The sequence below is a fragment of the Rhinoraja longicauda genome, chromosome 43, assembly GCF_053455715.1.
Source record: "Rhinoraja longicauda isolate Sanriku21f chromosome 43, sRhiLon1.1, whole genome shotgun sequence".
NCBI lineage: Eukaryota > Metazoa > Chordata > Chondrichthyes > Rajiformes > Arhynchobatidae > Rhinoraja > Rhinoraja longicauda.
The window spans coordinates 1,358,032-1,372,733 of NC_135995.1; the positions used below are offsets into that span (position 1 = coordinate 1,358,032).

A 14,702-nucleotide genomic window follows, 5' to 3' on the forward strand; every position below is an offset into this window, starting at 1 on the left:
AACGTCTAGCAGTGGATCTATGAACCTGCCGCCACTGTCCCGTCAGCAGTATCGTTGTGAATGCACAGTACATTCTGGTGTGTGGACTAATTAGAGTAACAGACTGCTGATCCCACGCTTTGTGAAATGCATCTTGAAATAATCCAGTATAAGTGTTCGGGATAAGTGTTCAGATAATCCAAGAGCTGCCAGTTGTCACAGCACTGAGTGTAACTGTCCGGCTGCCAATTACATTCTTGCTTTTTCCCGGAATAAAAATCAGTCGTTGAAGTTCCCGCCCGAGTGTGAGACCAGGGTTGTTGCTCTGCTGCCAGAGAAACGCTCCAGTTTCACTCCGCGCACTTTCTTTATTCACAGGCGACGTGGAATATTTCCATATTTTGGAAATAATCCCCGCTGGCCTGGAGTGAATGCGAAAATGCTTGAAACCGCATGTCTGGGAGCAATTGTGGAAAGAGAAAGAGTTAATGTTTCAAATCTAAGTTTTTTTCTCGGGGAGCAAGGAAGGAAACAAACACGTTGATCTGAGCGGCAGTGATGTTGGAAAGAACAACGGCTGGAGTGTAACGAATGTCTGGAGCAGGGATAGGTTTTTGCAGAATAGATAATTGAACTACATTATCTGTGTAACATGCTCCTAACCTTGGCGTCATGCATTTCGTGTGCGGTTTTACTGTTGGTGACGGTGTGAATTCGGGTGAATTTGTACAGTCTGGTCGAGTGGGACCTGCCCAGGATATTCCAGAATTTCCAGTTGTTGGCAATATTTTCTGATTTATCTCAGATTTGCAACATCCACAATTTATTTTTGACTTTCCCGCTGCCCCCTGGTTGTGATGCTCCGCTTTCTGGAACGGGGCCGCTTTAGCTTATCCCTCTGTACCTGCCGACGTTGCTTGAGTTCGGTCGTTTCTGGGTTAATGACAGTTCAGGAAGTCGTCAAGAGAGATGGCGCCGTATTATTGGGTGGACTGAGTACATTTCAATTCTTATCTATGTTTTGTCCCAACCTGAGATCAGATCTGTATATTGCGGCGGGGGGCACGGATGACAGCCCAGCCGCGCGTCTGTTTCTGTTCCTCGTTACTTGTTGCTCTGTGAGGGGAACCCCGCTGTTCCAGAACGGTCGCATCAACTGACTGCGGGCAGGTTGTTGAACCGTTGCCGCTGCGAGTGGTGACGTTGCTGCCAAAGTGGTGTGTGGTGAGGATGTCCGACTCTGTGATCATTATCAGTGACAAAGGCAGTATGTGGTTCATTTGAAAATAATCTTTGAGCTGCAGGACACTGGGGCTGGGGTTGACGACTGCAGTGAGCTGCAGGAACGGCAATTTGATGGGATGTTGCGTTGTAACAGGTCCCCGCGGTCACTCATTGGGAACTGAGAATTGTTGCTGATTCTTCTGCACGTCTCAGATTTCTCGACTTACTTACTGGCATGTTACAATTTCGTAATTTAACCTTCGTTTTACTGAGAATGTGCGGTGTTGCAGCTGGTCTGAGATGTGTTGATTTTGGTACTTGTACAGGCGTGTGCAGCCCCGACTTGTTTCTAACAAATCATGACTGACTTCTGTGTCTGGTTCTGAATTTTCTTTTTCCACAGTCGGTACAGTTATGTAGTTGGTAGCTCTGTGGCCTCACAGATCAAGCGAACGAGCTCCGATCTTGCACTGCCTTTTATGATGTCGACGCATTCTGTTCGTGAACGCATTTGTTTCCTCCATTTGCTCCGGTTTCCTTTCTCGACCCGGCATGTGCAGTTTGTTAGGTAATTCGCTGCTGTAAGTCACCTGTATGCCAGCAGAAGAATAGTAGTATTTGAGGTAAATTGTTGTTAATGTCGTTGAATTAAAACAGCATGATTCGAGGAAATGGTTGCTCGACTTTTGACACCTGATTCTGTGAGCCGAAGGAGATGTATTTTATAACCTTCTAGCTCCATGCCGCATCCAGGTAAATTATTCTGCCAACCAGCTTGTGTGTCCAAAGGAAACCAGGGTTAACAAGACAGGCCAATCAGGCATTTAATATATATTTTTCGTATCTTTTCCCAGAGCTGCGATATTCTGTTTGACTGGCGTAAATCACCAGTCAGGTTGCAGTTTGAAGATTGCATGTAGATTCTGTCAGCACACTGCACCTATGGTGCTTGGCGCTGCTGAGATGAGTTCGGGCAATTAGGAATGGTTGGATAGAGCGGAACAACTTGAATGGGAAACCATTTATTTGGCAGAGAGCAGGCATTTCCAGTACGATGCGAGGAGATGGATGGTGATAATAAATTGATTCAGACATCGCGAACGGTCCAGAACTGTCCGCAGAAAGTCTGGAAGATGAAAGACTTAACTTACATGTAAACCCTAGAATGTGTATTTGCAAGCACTGATCTAAACGATTATACACCCACGTTGCAAAGCCCGATTATTCGGCACAGAAACAATGAGCCAAATGGTCCGCATACACGTAGGAAGTTTTCTACGAATGCATTATTAATTTACTTGCAATTGATTGATCGGAGAAATTCCGCTACAGATATGCATACCATACCATGGCCGTCTCCAAGGAGATTACCCAATCTTCTGCACTCGGTACACATCAGCATCAACATTCCCTTCTCCCCTACCAACAGCTTCCTGAGTCTGCATTCACTAATAACTCGGGTGAAGCTGGAGTAAACCCGGGGCAGAGGGTAGGCTCCTAGAAAGGATTATCTTTCGAACCCGATGGTGTACAAGCCCAAAGATCTTCGGAGGCGGCATTACAGGTACTGTCAGTATAAGAAAAATAACGGCAGATGCTGGTACAAATCGAAGGTATTTATTCACAATACAGGTACTGTCGATCAGTTGTCATTGAATGTGTATGTGACATTTTATTTTTCCTGCCGCACAAACAAACCAAGAGCAGAGTGGTTGGGGTACAGATTTATACGATGTTCACTAGCCCACATCTGCACTTCTGTGGGCACCTCTGGTCGCCACACTGTAGGAAGAACTTAACTGCTAGGTCGAAGGTGGCGAGGAGATCCATGAGCATGTTTTCTGCGATGGCAAAGTTTGGTAATGACGGGAGAGTCGACAGACTGAGGTTATTTTATTTTCACGAAAAAGACACAGTGAAGATCCAACAATTGGACAAATTAAGGGACATGGACAGGATACGTGCTATGAAACATGTCCCAAACAAGACAGAGCTATATCCAGAGGGCATTGGTTTAGATTAAATGTTGTTTTTTTTTAATTAATTTTATTTAAATTTTAACAAAACAAATACATGTATGAACTCATAGTACGCGATGGTACCTACATTATAAATTCGATTATACATTTTAAATTCGATTATACTTGTATTGTTCTGTATTATCTCCCCACCCACAACCCCTCCCCCCACCCCAGTTAGAAAAAAAGAGGAAAAAGGAGAAGAGGAAAGATTTTTAAAAAGAAAGGAAAAAAAAAAAAGGAAAGAAAGAAAGAAAGAAGAAAGAATGAAACCTGGAGACAAGAAGGAAACACTTCCGGCTAATTTCTTATTAAATTCTTTTTAGGGGTATCAAAACAATCCTGAAATTAAATATTTCCAATTCTTAATCCTACTTTTAAAGTGAATGGGTTCCAAAGTTTCAAAAAGAAATCATATTTATTTCTCAGATTATAAGTAGCTTTTTCTAATGGGATACAACTACGCATTTCTGCAAACCATCTTGCAATTCTTATTTCATTGTGATCTTTCCAAGTGACCGCCACACATTTTTTTGCTATTGCTATTGCTATTGCTATTTTGAGAAATCTTTCCTGATATTTATCTAAAATTAATCTTGGTAATATTCCTTTAGTATCTCCCAATAAAAACAACCTTGAATCCAATGGTATGGTCTTATTCATCAATTGTTCCAAAAAGTTTTTTAGGTCTTTCCAAAAAGGAGTTACCTTCGGACATGCCCATGTGGAGTGTAAAAAAGTACCCACATCCTGGTTGCATCTAAAACAAATTTCAGGTAAATTTGGATTTAAATTGTTTAATTTATTCGGAGTTAAATATAGTTGATGTAAAAAATTGTATTGTACTAAACTATATCTCACATTAATAGTATTTTTCATACTTTCTAAACATAATCTTTCCCAACTTGGTTCATCAATGCTAATATTCAGATCTGTTTCTCATCTTTGTCTTGATTTTTGAATTCCTGTCTTTGGACTAGATTTTTGTAACAATTTATACATTGAAGATATAATTTTTTAGTTCCCTTGCCCTGAATCAGGGATTCAATTCCTTTAATTTGAAATAAAAACATTGAATTACATAACTTTTCCCTTAAAAAAGATTGTAATTGATAATAGAAAAAAATACTATTCCCTGGAATTTGATATTTGTTTCTCAATTGAGAAAATGTCAAAAAAATATTTCCTTCGTAGCAATCTCCTATATGTTTAATACCCTTCTGTTCCCCGACTTGTAATATTTGATTATTCCAAGCAAACGGCAGTAATCTATTTTTTACTAATGGAGTTTTAGCTGTTAGAAAAAATCTTTTATCATTAGCTTTAACAGTTTTCAACAATATATTAATTAAATGTTTTAGCAAAGGTGACTCTTGATCATTAACTAATAGCTTCGCTTCCCATTCATAGATAAATTCTTCTGGGCATAGTTCTTTTATTTTATCCATTTCAATTTTAACCCATGCTGTTTTTCCACCCTCTTGATAAAAGGATGAAATAAAACTCATTTGTGCTGCCAGATAGTAATTTTTAAAATTTGGTAATTGCAGTCCACCTAATTCAAATTTCCATGTTAATTTTTCCGTAGACACTCTTGGCATTTTACCTTTCCAAAGAAAATTTCTCACAATTTTATTCAATTCTTGAAAAAAATTATTTGGTAAAGGTATAGGCAGTGTTTGGAATAAATACTGTATCCTCGGGAAAATATTCATCTTAATACAGTTCACTCTCCCTAGCAATGTAATTGGAAGATTCATCCATTTCTTCAAGTCCTCCTCAATTTTTTTAATTAGTGGTTTATAATTTAGTTTATACATATTATTTAACTTATTATCTACTTTAACCCCTAGGTACTTCATGCCTTCTTTTTGCCATTTAAACTGGCTTTCTCTTTTGCATTGATCATAATTACCTTCACAAAGAGGCATTATTTCAGTTTTATCTTTATTAATTTTGTATCCTGATACTTTCCCATATTCTTCCAGTCTGAAATATAATTTTCTTAAGGATTCCAATGGTCTAGTAAGACAAATTAAAACATCATCTGCAAATAAAGTAATTTTGTGATTTTCCTGATTAACTTTAAATCCTTCAATCTGATCTTATTAGCTCTGCCAGAGGTTCAATGGCCAATACAAATAAAGCCGGTGACAAGGGACATCCCAGTCTACTAGATCTTTCCAAATTAAATGATTGAGAAGATTGGCCATTTGTCACCACTTTGGCTTTAGGTTGTTTATAAAGAGCTTTTACCCAGTTAATGAAACCATTTCCCAATCCGTACTTCTCTAGTACTTTAAATTAAAAATCCCATTCTAACCTGTCAAACGCCTTTTCAGCATCTAAAGCAACTGCTACGCTCAATTCCTTTCTTTTCTGTGCTAAATGTAAAATACTTATAAATCTTGCTACATTATCAGATATTTTCCTTTTTTTGACAAATCCAGTTTGGTCCTCTTTAACCACCTTCGGTAAATATTCTGCCAATCTTCTGCCAATCTCCTTGCCAAGAGTTTAGCAACTATTTTATAATCGGCATTCAACAATGATATTGGTCTATAAGAAGATGCATTTAAAGGGTCTTTCCCTTTTTTTTGAATTACGGTTATAATTGCCAGTGAGAAGGATTCTGGTAATGTAAAAGTTTTTTCCGCTTGATGTATCACTTCCATAAATACTGGTAACAACAAATCTTTAAATTTTTTTATAGAACTCAGGCGGGAAACCATCTTCCCCTGGAGATTTATTACTTGGTAAAGAATATAATACTTCCTCCACTTCTCTTAAAGTAAAGGAGGCATTTAGTCCCATCTGCTTTTCAGACTCAGAATGGTACAGATTAGTGTAGAATTGCTTAAATACATCATTGATTTCTCTAGGTTTATAAGTAATAATGTTTTGATCTGTTCTAATTGAATTTATTGTTCTTGATATTTGTTCTTCTTTCAGTTGCCATGCCAATACCTTGTGCGCTCTTTCTCCTAATTCATAATATCTTTGGTTAGTTCGCAATATTAGTTTTTCTGTTCTGTAAGTATGTAAAGTATTGTATTGAATTTTTTTATTTGCAAGTTGTATTTTTTTCGTATCTGAAGAAGTTTTCTGTAAGTCTTTTTCTAAAACGGTGATTTCTTTTTCTAATCTTTCAGATTCCTTCCTATAGTCTTTCTTTATCTTAGATGAGTAGCTTATAATTTGGCCTCTCAAATAAGCCTTCATTGCATCCCATACAATAAATTTATCATCAACTGAATTTAAATTTGTCTCCAAAAATAATTCAATTTGTTCTCGAATAAAATCACAAAAGTCGCCTTTTCAATAGTAAAGAGTTGAGTCTCCATCTATACACTGACTGTTCTTTATCTGGCATCGTAATTTTCATTAATAATGGTGAGTGATCCGATAACAATCTAGCCTTGTAATCTATTTGTATTATTCTACCCCTTAATTGAGCTGAAATCAAAAATAGATCTATTCTGGAATATGTATCATGTCTATTGGAATAAAAGGAGTAGTCTCTTTCCCTGGGATGGCTTTTCCTCCAAACATCTATTAATTTTAAATTTTCCGTTAAATTCAACGTTGTCTTCACTGCTCTTGTCCTTGTCGTTGTCCTTGATGATCTATCCATTACTGGATCTAAACAAAAATTGAAATCTCCCCCTATCAATATATTTTCATGTGCTTCCGCCAGATTTAAAAAGGTACCCTGCACAAACTTCTCATCATCTATATTTGGTGCATATTTATTCATTAAGGTCCACAATTCTGAGAAAATTTGACAATGTACCATTACAAATCTACCTACTGGGTCACACAATATTTTGTATCTTAATTGGTAGCGTTTTCTTAAATAGGATAGCAACCCCTCTTGCTTTTGAGTTAAAAGAAGATGCGACCATACTTCCTACCCAATCTCTCTTTAACGTTTAATGCTCTTTTTCCGTTAGATGTGTTTCTTGCAAGAAAGCTATATCTACTTCCAATTTTTTCATCTGTGTTAAAATTCTCTTCCTTTTTATCAGTCCATTTAACCCATTCACATTATAGCTTAAAAAATTTAATGTGTTATCCATCCATTCATTCCTTTTTTTTTTTTCCTTTTTTTTTCTTCTTTCCTTTTTCCTTACCTTGATCCCTCTTCCGGTATTTACATTGTGCCGTATTTCAGTGTGCTCCCCTCCATAGTCCAGGTATAAAAACAGAAAAGAAATAAGAAAGATAGAGAAATAGACCCTCCCTCTAATGTTGTTAATAAATAGATTAGCAACATTACCCCCCTCTATTATACGAGGTGTGGTCCGCACCACACTTGTGCCCATGATTATGGTGGAGCATCCACATTCTCCAACCCCCCCCCGATATATCAAGTACTCCTAAAAATTAACAATCCTTAATACAGTTAATCCCCTCTATAGTATACAGATCTTATTAATAATCATTCATTCATGAATCTTCTTAAGCATATCTCGATGGCAATTCTTCCACATACTCTTCTGCTTTGACAAAGTCTTTAAAAAAAATATTTTCTCCAGTGTTGATCATAATCTTCAAAGTAGCCGGATGCAGTAAAATAAACTTATAGCCTTTCCTCCATAGAATATTTTTTGCCTTATTAAATTCTTTTTTTCTGCTCAACAAGGCATTACTGATGTCTGGGTGAAAGATTATTTTAGTGCCTTCATGTTTTATTGGTTTTCCCTCTCTTATATTATTCCCGACTGTTTTGAAAACCAATTCTCGATCTTGGTATCTTAAAAATTTAATCAACACAGATCTTGGCTTTTGATTAGCCGAGGGTTTCGGTCTTAGAGCCCTATGTGCTCTTTCTATTTCCATCCGACCTTGTTTATCTATTCCCAGAGTGGTCACTATCCAATCTTGAAAAAAGTTAATTAGACAATAGACAATAGGTGCAGGAGTAGGCCATTCAGCCCTTCGAGCCAGCACTGCCATTCAATGCGATCATGGCTGATCACTCTCAATCAGTACCCCGTTCCTGCCTTCTCCCCATACCCCCTCACTCCGCTATCCTTAAGAGCTCTATCCAGCTCTCTCTTGAAAGCATCCAACGAACTGGCCTCCACTGCCTTCTGAGGCAGAGAATTCCACACCTTCACCACTCTCTGACTGAAAAAGTTCTTCCTCATCTCCGTTCTAAATGGCCTACCCCTTATTCTTAAACTGTGGCCCATTGTTCTGGACTCCCCCAACATTGGGAACATGTTTCCCGCCTCTAATGTGTCCAATCGCCTAATTGGGTCTTCCCCCTCCACTCCCTCTGGCAAACCAACAATTTTAACATTATTTCTCCTGCTATAGTTTTCCAATGCATCCAACTTCTCCGCCGTCTTTTTGCTTTCAATTGCTGCAGCAGTAATACTGTCTTCATTTTTTTCCACTCTAGATTTTAACATTTCATTTTCCATTTGTATATTATCCACTTTATTTGTCACTGTTTGAAATTTCTCCTCCATTTTTTTCAAAGTCTTATGAAATTTCTTGTTATCTCTCCTCATTAATTTGTTATCTCCTTCAATTTTCTTAAGCCTGTTAATAATTTCTTGAAGCATCGTTTTCATATTAGTCACTGTATCTTCTTGCTTTTCTTCTTCTTCCTCATTTCCACTTCCACTGCTAGTGGAGTCTCCCGTTACCTCATCGTCACTCGTGTCCGAAACTCCAGACACAACATCAGCAGCCTCTCGGCAAACAGTGGGCCTTTTTTGGTAACTCACGGCGACTCCCTCGTATTTTGACCCGAGTCAAAGAGCGCTTGCTGGGAGTAGTAGACTCCAGCTTCGTACCGGAGCCCTCCCCAGACTCACCGCCTGCCGAGGGGTCACCAAATCTAGTCCCCTGCTCCATCAGAGCTGTGGGCCTACCTTCGATTTTTTTTCTTGATTCCTTTGCTTGCTTCTGTGGCAGTTGTACTCCTCCTTTTACTTTCTTGGAAGGCATCCGTACGTTCTGTATACTTTCTGATTTAATTTAAAGTACTTGATTCCTTTAGTTCGTCTTTTTTTAGCAGTTTAGGGCTTTGTTTTCGGGAGTGCTGAAAAGTTATGTCTACTCAGCCAAGCATTGGACACGCCCCCTTAGATTAAATGTTTGAAATAATCTGATGTGGTATCTTCTCATTCAGACTCGGAATCTAGGACGCGCTACTAAAGAGTTTGACGGAGGCAGGGACACCAAAGTCATCAAGAGGAACACTTGAAACTCCAAGGAATGGAGACTACGGGTTCTGTGGGTACATCCATGTCGGTTTGGCTGTGGTGGATGTAATGGCTTGTTTCCGAGCTGTGGGAAGCTCTCCCTCTGGGGAAGGAACTGGAGAATGTGGTGGATGGAAGCGCTACAAAGTGTATTGTCGGGAAATGGGAATAGGGACGTGGAGTGTGCGAGAACGGTGGAGACAGAGTGGAGAGCGTGGGTCGGGGTGTGGACTGCAGCGTGGGCATACACTGAATATGTTGTACATGGAACAATCAGCGTGGTTTGTAGTTTCGGGACATCTGCTGTAATTCGACAGAACACTTCTGACTGTAGCATTTGCTTCCAGGTCAGATCACCCATAGTCAACCCGCAAATTCCCTGATCAGCATGACATAAAACATTACAATGGAAATCCGCACGATAAGCCACCCGGGGTTGCTCACTCCCCACTGTTATCTATCCTGACATGCAGTCTGTCCCTCCGCTGTACACCCTACTTTAAACAGTCCGCACTGCACCTTCCCCCTGCACCTTCATCCCGCCCGCGGCTTGCCCCGGCCCAGTCCCCAATGCACCGTCACCCTGCCCAGTGCCCACTGGCACTTGATCCTGCCCAATCACAACGATACTTTCACCCTGCCCATTCCCCACATTAACCTCACCCTGCCCCGTCCCCACTGCCCCTTCACCCTGCCCAGTCACCACTATAACCTCACCCTGCCCGGTACCCACTGCCCAAACGTGACTGCACCTTGACGCTGCCGAGTCTCCACTGCGCTTTCAACCTGCCCAGTCCCCACCGCACCGTAATTCTGCCCAGTCCCCACTGCCCGCTGACCATGCCCAGTGACCACTACACCATCACCCTGCCCAGTGACCACTACACCATCACCCTGCCCAATCCCCACTGGCCGGTCACCCAGCCAATTCCCCACTTTCACCACATCCTGCCCATTCCACACAGTAACTTCACCCTGCCCATTCCCCACTATAAACTCACCCTGACCAGTCCCCGTTGTAATCTCACCCTGCCCAGTCCCCACTGTACCTTCACCCTGCCCAGTCCCCACTGCCGGTTGACCCTGCCCAATCACAATGTTAGGTATTGACCTTGAAGTGATGCCTTTCTTTTATGTGGAATGTATGCACGGATCTGCAGGCGGGTCATTCTGATATCGGTGGTAGCAAATTTGCCTGAGGGAATTCAGTGCTACACGACTCATCGGAATTTGGAAAGGTAAACACTGATTATAAATAGGGAGCGTGAGTTTGTTCCTGAGAAACTGTGTCTCAAGAATATGATTGAACTTTTCAAATAAATAACCAAGGGAATTAACTTGGGCATGATGGCTGACGTGTACTTTAGCCGTGGCTTTCACAGGGTCCCGACTGGCCTGGAAGGTTAGCGCAAATAGGATCCAGTTGGGAAGAATTAGATACAAAGTTGTTCCAGTGGTAGGAGTCGGGTGGTGACAGGAAATGATTGTAAACAAAATATAAATCATAGAACTGTCCATCACAAACCAGGCCATTCGGTCCACAATGTCTGTGTCGAACAAGATGCCAAGGCCAACTCCTATTTGCCTGAGCTAACACATATCCCTCTATTTTCTGCAAATCTATTTACGTATCCAAATGTCTCTGAAACACCACTATTCGACTTGGCCCAATCACCAACCCAAGGCCCCACCCTGGCAGCGTCCGGGCACTTAGCCTTTGTGTATTAAGAAAATGGCGCTAACACCTTCCTTCAGCTTTGCCCTTCACACTTTAGATCTCTTCCCTCTAATATTTGGTTTTCCTATCCTGGAAATAAGGTTGCTATTTTCTATACTTCTGTTAGGTCGCCCCGCATCCTCCAGCCCCGTATCTGCTGATATGTCTTGTAATTTAATTTATTCTGGAAACTCAGTAGTAAATGTCACTAGGAAATCCTTTCAGTTCAGAGTATTGTTCGTGAACGGCAGATAACATCCTTCGTTCGTTCTTTCGCAGTTAACTTGGTGACGATTGTGATCCTGTCCCGTGGAAAGTGCGGTCTCTCCAAATGCATCACTCGCTACCTGGTGGCAATGGCAGCGGCCGACCTCATGGTCCTCATGATTAATGTCATAATAAGGACCATTGTTGTGATGTATTTCCCGTTGTCGTTCTTCACCATCACCCCCGTGTGCTCTCTTAACCTGGCCCTGGCCAGCGCAGCCACAACAATCTCTGTCTGGTTCACCGTGGGTTTCACGTTTGATCGGTTTGTGGCCATTTGTTGTCGGAAGCTGAAAACTAAATATTGCACCGAGCGAACGGCGAGTGTTGTTATCGGAACGGTAATTGCTCTGAGCTGTTTAATAAACGTACCGTGGTATTTTACAATCGAATCAGCATATATTACCGACAATAAACCCAGAGGGTGTGCCTGGACACAGTCTTTCTTAACATCACCTTCATGGACTGCGTTTGAGTTGTTGACATTTATTGTAATTATTTGTCTCGCGTTCGTTTTGTTTTTGTTGGTCAATTCACTGACCGCCAGGTACATTCTAGTCTCTGGTAGGGTCCGCAGATTGCTCCGGGGCCGCAACAGTGGAGAGAATGGCAAAGACCCGGAGATGGAGAACCGGAGGAAGTCCATCGTTTTACTCTTCAGCATATCAGGGAGTTTCATCGCGTTGTGGAGCACAATGCTTGTTTATGTTATGTCTGAGCGCGCTTTGGGCGCTGAGTACTTCGCAGACAGTGATCTTCCGCCAATTTCGTTTATGCTCCAGCTTCTGAGTACCTGCACCAACACGTGTATTTACGTCCTGACCCAGAGAAAGTTCCGAGAGGAGCTAAAGAACGTGGTTAAATACCCCGTGAATTTCATTGTAAAATTAATCATATCCTTGAAACATTAGTGTTCCCAGTCTAGTTATAAATATAGCAGAACGTCGAACGCATGTACGCATCTTAAACTGACGTTTTCAGGAGGTATCCGGGTATGCGAATTATGTAATTCAGTAGCTGCCATTTACAACCAATAAATCAGCATCTGCAACTCCTTTCTACACAATATAATCTCAATGTTGTCCAAGTGCAGCAATACTGGATATTGTAAGTCACGGGATAACAGCGCGCTGTCACATCACCTTGTGCGCGAGTCACACAGGAAAGGTTGTTCATAGTGACCGGGAATAAACTATTCTGATCACTTCTGATAACTGTCTCCTTGTCGATGGGTGTCCGATGGGTGGGTGGAATGGTGCTGGGGACCGGGTTCTCAAAGGGGATATAAAATGTTGGTGTCCCCTGGAGCGTCTATATATATGAGAATAATTAGAATATATATGGATGCTAATAATGAGAATTGGTAAGGACACGGGTGACACAACCTCATCGCTGCTGAGGTCACCCTTCTCTCAGAGGAGGAGGCAGTAGTGATCGGCTCTCCCTCAGGTGTGGGAAATAACGATTCCTCATTCCGCAACGTTCTGCGACGTTGAGATTGATCTGTGTGGAGAATCTGTGATTTGTGAAATGATCGTTTCAAGTTTTCCCCCTTCGATACCAGTGAACAAACTGGTTCCGTGACTGGCGACAATGCCCCGAAAGCATTGAGCAAACACCCCCCCACCCCCCACCCCCACCCCGAGGGGATGGTGACGCGTCCGCCTAAAATGTGAGATAGAATAATGTCAAGATGCCCTTACAATACAATACAATACAATACAATATATCTTTATGGTAGTGCATCTGTCAGTCCGCTTGGGAAGAAACTTTCTGGATACGCAATCATGGATCAGGATGGCAAGACACTGGTGTCAGCAGCTTTTGAGTCTCCATATTCTGCCCAGTACAATACAATACAATACAATATATCTTTATTGTCATTGTACCCAGGGGTACAACGAGATTGGGAATGCGCCTCTCATACGATGCAATAATTTAAGTAATTTAGACAACAGCAACCCAACGAAACAATTGTAACCGTTTTAGACAGGGTAAAGTGCAAGTTGATCTATGCGTTGTGACCATCCGGCTCAGCAGGACCGGTTCATAGCAGCTATGGCCCTGGGGATGAAGCTGTTCCTGAGGTGCGGGCGTAGAAGGCCTTGTATCGTCTGCCCGATGGAAGGAGTTCGAACAGACTGTTGCAGGGGTGTGAAGAGTCTTTGTGGATGCTGGTGGCTTTTCTGAGGCATCGTGTGTTGTACATGCCGTCCAAGTCTGGTAGCTGTGTTCCGATGGCCCTCTGAGCTCTATGGACTACCTGCTGTAGAGCTTTCCTTTCTGCCTCCGTGCAGCTGAGGTACCACACAGGGATGCCATGCGTTAGGATGCTCTCTATGGTGCAGCGGTAGAAGGTCGTCAGCAGCTGTTGGGGTAGACCAGACTTTTTCAGTGCCCTTGTAGTGTGTTTGACTTGTATTATCCGTCTGTTGTTGAATAAAGTTGACACGAACAAAATTAATGTTATGACTAATGAAATAATTGGTTCCCATTTAGTAGATAGCATATTTTCGCAAAGTTGTATCTTACAAAAAACAAAAGTTGTTTACTGCACAGTATAACTGTCGGCTAAATCTGCTGTGAAGTCAGTGAACTGGTGGGCAGTTTACTGCCGCCATCTCTCCATGAGATCGTACAATAAAGTCTCGAAGCAAACCTGCAAAGTCTCCGATTTTTATTTTCGTTTAATTCCCTCAAAATTTATTTCTTCCACAGAATTTGACGTCGTCGGCATGATCCCAAATGTAACGGGATTCGAACGAATACAAGTGGGAAATAAAAGATAATGATAAAATAGCCCTAAACGAAAAGGGGGCGGGGGGACGGGTTCCCAGAGAGGAGGGAGAGCCCCCGGGCAACCTGGCTTGTCTGGCCGGTGACTCACGCTGAGCCAAGAGGCCTGTGGGGTGAGGCGGAATAAAGCGGAGAAGATTAATTTACTCACGCTGGGCGTAGAAGATAAATTGAAGCAAGTGCCTTAAAGCGCGCTTTAAAAATTGAAACGTGACTTCGAGGTTTGCGGTCGGAGTAAAACCGGTGCGCGCAAACTGTGAATAGTATATTATAACAAGTTGTCCGCGGAAAGCTAACTTCTGTTTTATAGACATGTGAAAAGAATATGGGAAGCAATAGTAGTCGATCGGAGAAATCTGATCCTACTGATCGAGGGAGGCCTGAGGAAAAGAAACAGGTGGTCCAGGAGGGAAAGATGCAGATAAGAGAGAATATTGCCAAGGTGATAACAAAGACCATAAGACACCGGGAAAAGGTAGG

General features: G+C 41.7%; 1 protein-coding gene across 1 annotated transcript; it reads left to right on the plus strand.

The window, feature by feature from the left end:
- The first annotated feature begins 11,515 nt into the window (after positions 1-11,515).
- LOC144612131 (uncharacterized) lies at positions 11,516-12,337 on the plus strand. Its single transcript, XM_078431692.1, has one exon. It carries the CDS (start codon positions 11,516-11,518, stop codon positions 12,335-12,337), a length of 822 nt encoding a protein of 273 aa, XP_078287818.1.
- The last annotated feature ends 2,365 nt before the right edge of the window (positions 12,338-14,702 follow it).